The sequence below is a fragment of the Octopus bimaculoides genome, chromosome 1, assembly GCF_001194135.2.
Source record: "Octopus bimaculoides isolate UCB-OBI-ISO-001 chromosome 1, ASM119413v2, whole genome shotgun sequence".
Lineage (NCBI taxonomy): Eukaryota > Metazoa > Mollusca > Cephalopoda > Octopoda > Octopodidae > Octopus > Octopus bimaculoides.
The window spans coordinates 182,795,123-182,796,909 of NC_068981.1; the positions used below are offsets into that span (position 1 = coordinate 182,795,123).

At 33.0% G+C, this 1,787-nt stretch overlaps 1 protein-coding gene across 1 annotated transcript; it reads right to left on the reverse strand.

The window, feature by feature from the left end:
* Window positions 1–681: 681 nt before the first annotated feature.
* On the reverse strand, window positions 682–1,308 carry LOC106884439 (uncharacterized). Its single transcript, XM_014935826.1, has one exon. The coding sequence runs from the start codon at window positions 1,306–1,308 to the stop codon at window positions 682–684; it is 627 nt and encodes a 208-aa protein (XP_014791312.1).
* Between the last annotated feature and the right edge of the window lie 479 nt (window positions 1,309–1,787).

Sequence of the window (1,787 nt, forward strand, 5' to 3'; positions counted from 1 at the left end):
TATATATGTATTAGCAGTAATACCCGTCATTGATCGGGTAATTACTTTTACTGTTTTTCGGGGGCCACATTCAAAGTATTGTTATATATATAGTTTACACCTCCTGTATGTGTGTATTTTTATAAGAGAGAAATACATAATAATTGAAGTAGAAAGAAGATCAATTTCATACATGAACTTCTGTTTGTTTATTATATGACAATAATAGGCGAGTTGCATGTGTTATTTTATTTATCAATACAGTAGTGGCAATTATATAATATATTTATAATAGAAAAAAACATGTAATAATTGAAGTAGAAAAAGAGCATTTTCATTCATGAACTTCTGTTTATTTATTATATTATAGTAATAAATGAATTGCATGTATTATTTTACTTATCAATACAGCAATGGCAATTATATAATACAGTTCATTTAAATAGGTAATTTACTCAATCTTGAATGTAATGATAGTAATGTTAAGTTAAGTTATTGAAGTATTCATGTTGCATTAAGAATGAATATTTCTATATAAACAGTGTTTTTTGTTTTATTTCGGTGGGGGGGGGGGCATAAGCAAAAAGATTTGCTTTTGTTTCCACACATAATGCCCTACATAAAGTTGACCATGTGAAAAGCATGGTTGTTCAAGTTGCAATCCACCAACTTTTAGTGTTTTTCCCTGACTTTTATTAATGCTCATGACAAAAGAAACCGGATAGGAAACTGTAACCGTTCAAATTGGAATGGGACATTAGGTGGTATAACTGGTATGCGAGGAATGAAGACGGTCTCACATTTACCACAACCAGTGAGAATAACTGCCTCAATGCTGCTCCTCAAAAGTTTGTGCACAATTAATCTTGCACCATTGCATAACTTTGGTTGAGACAAATTACGCAATAGCATAATTGGAGTCCATTTTTTCAGCTGAAGACAATGAAGAGCTGTACCTGATAGTTGTAGTGAGTTAAAAAATTTGATGGGGTAGTTAACAATATCCTGATCATCAACAACACTATCAATTGATTTATAAGTGAATATTTCTCCCGGACTTTTATTCACTAGGATATTATTAATGCTATGTACAGAAACAGATTTTGGAGCCAGGATAGCTCGCTCACATATCCAATCTGTAGTGTTGTAATTACGAAGAAGATTAAGGAATACTTCATCCACCAAATCGTCGACGGAATCAGTTGAACTACATATTGGACTGAGTGTAAGAAACTGTTCTTCATCAATTGGAACTTTCCTTTCACCGAGTTTCAGAGGCTGCTCTGCAAATAGTTCAGCTGATTGATGTCTTAAAAGTCTCGATCTCATTTTTGTCAAAAGTTGGAGTGTTTTCACATGATGCCATAATACAGAAGACTTTATTGAAGCATTGAGCTTACCGATAGGGAAATGAAATTACAAATGCAAATGAAATTACAAATGCTGTGTCCTGTCAGTCAGATTTAGGTTTACTCGTCCTGTATGTGTGTTTTATAATATAAGAGAAAAATATGTAATAATTGTGTAGAAAAAAGATGGATTTCATATATGAACTTCTGCTTGTTCTTCAAGTTGCAATCCAGTAACTTTTAGTGTTTGGCCCTGACTTTTAGTAATGCTCATGGCAAAAGAAAGTGGGATAGGAAACTGTAAGGGCTTAAATTTGAATTGGACATTAGATGGTATAACTGGTATACGAAGAGCGAAGACTGTGTCACGTTTACCACAACCAGTGAGAATATTTACCTCAATACAGTTCGTCATAAGTTTGTGCAAAATTAATGTTAGCTCCCTTGAACCATTTACTT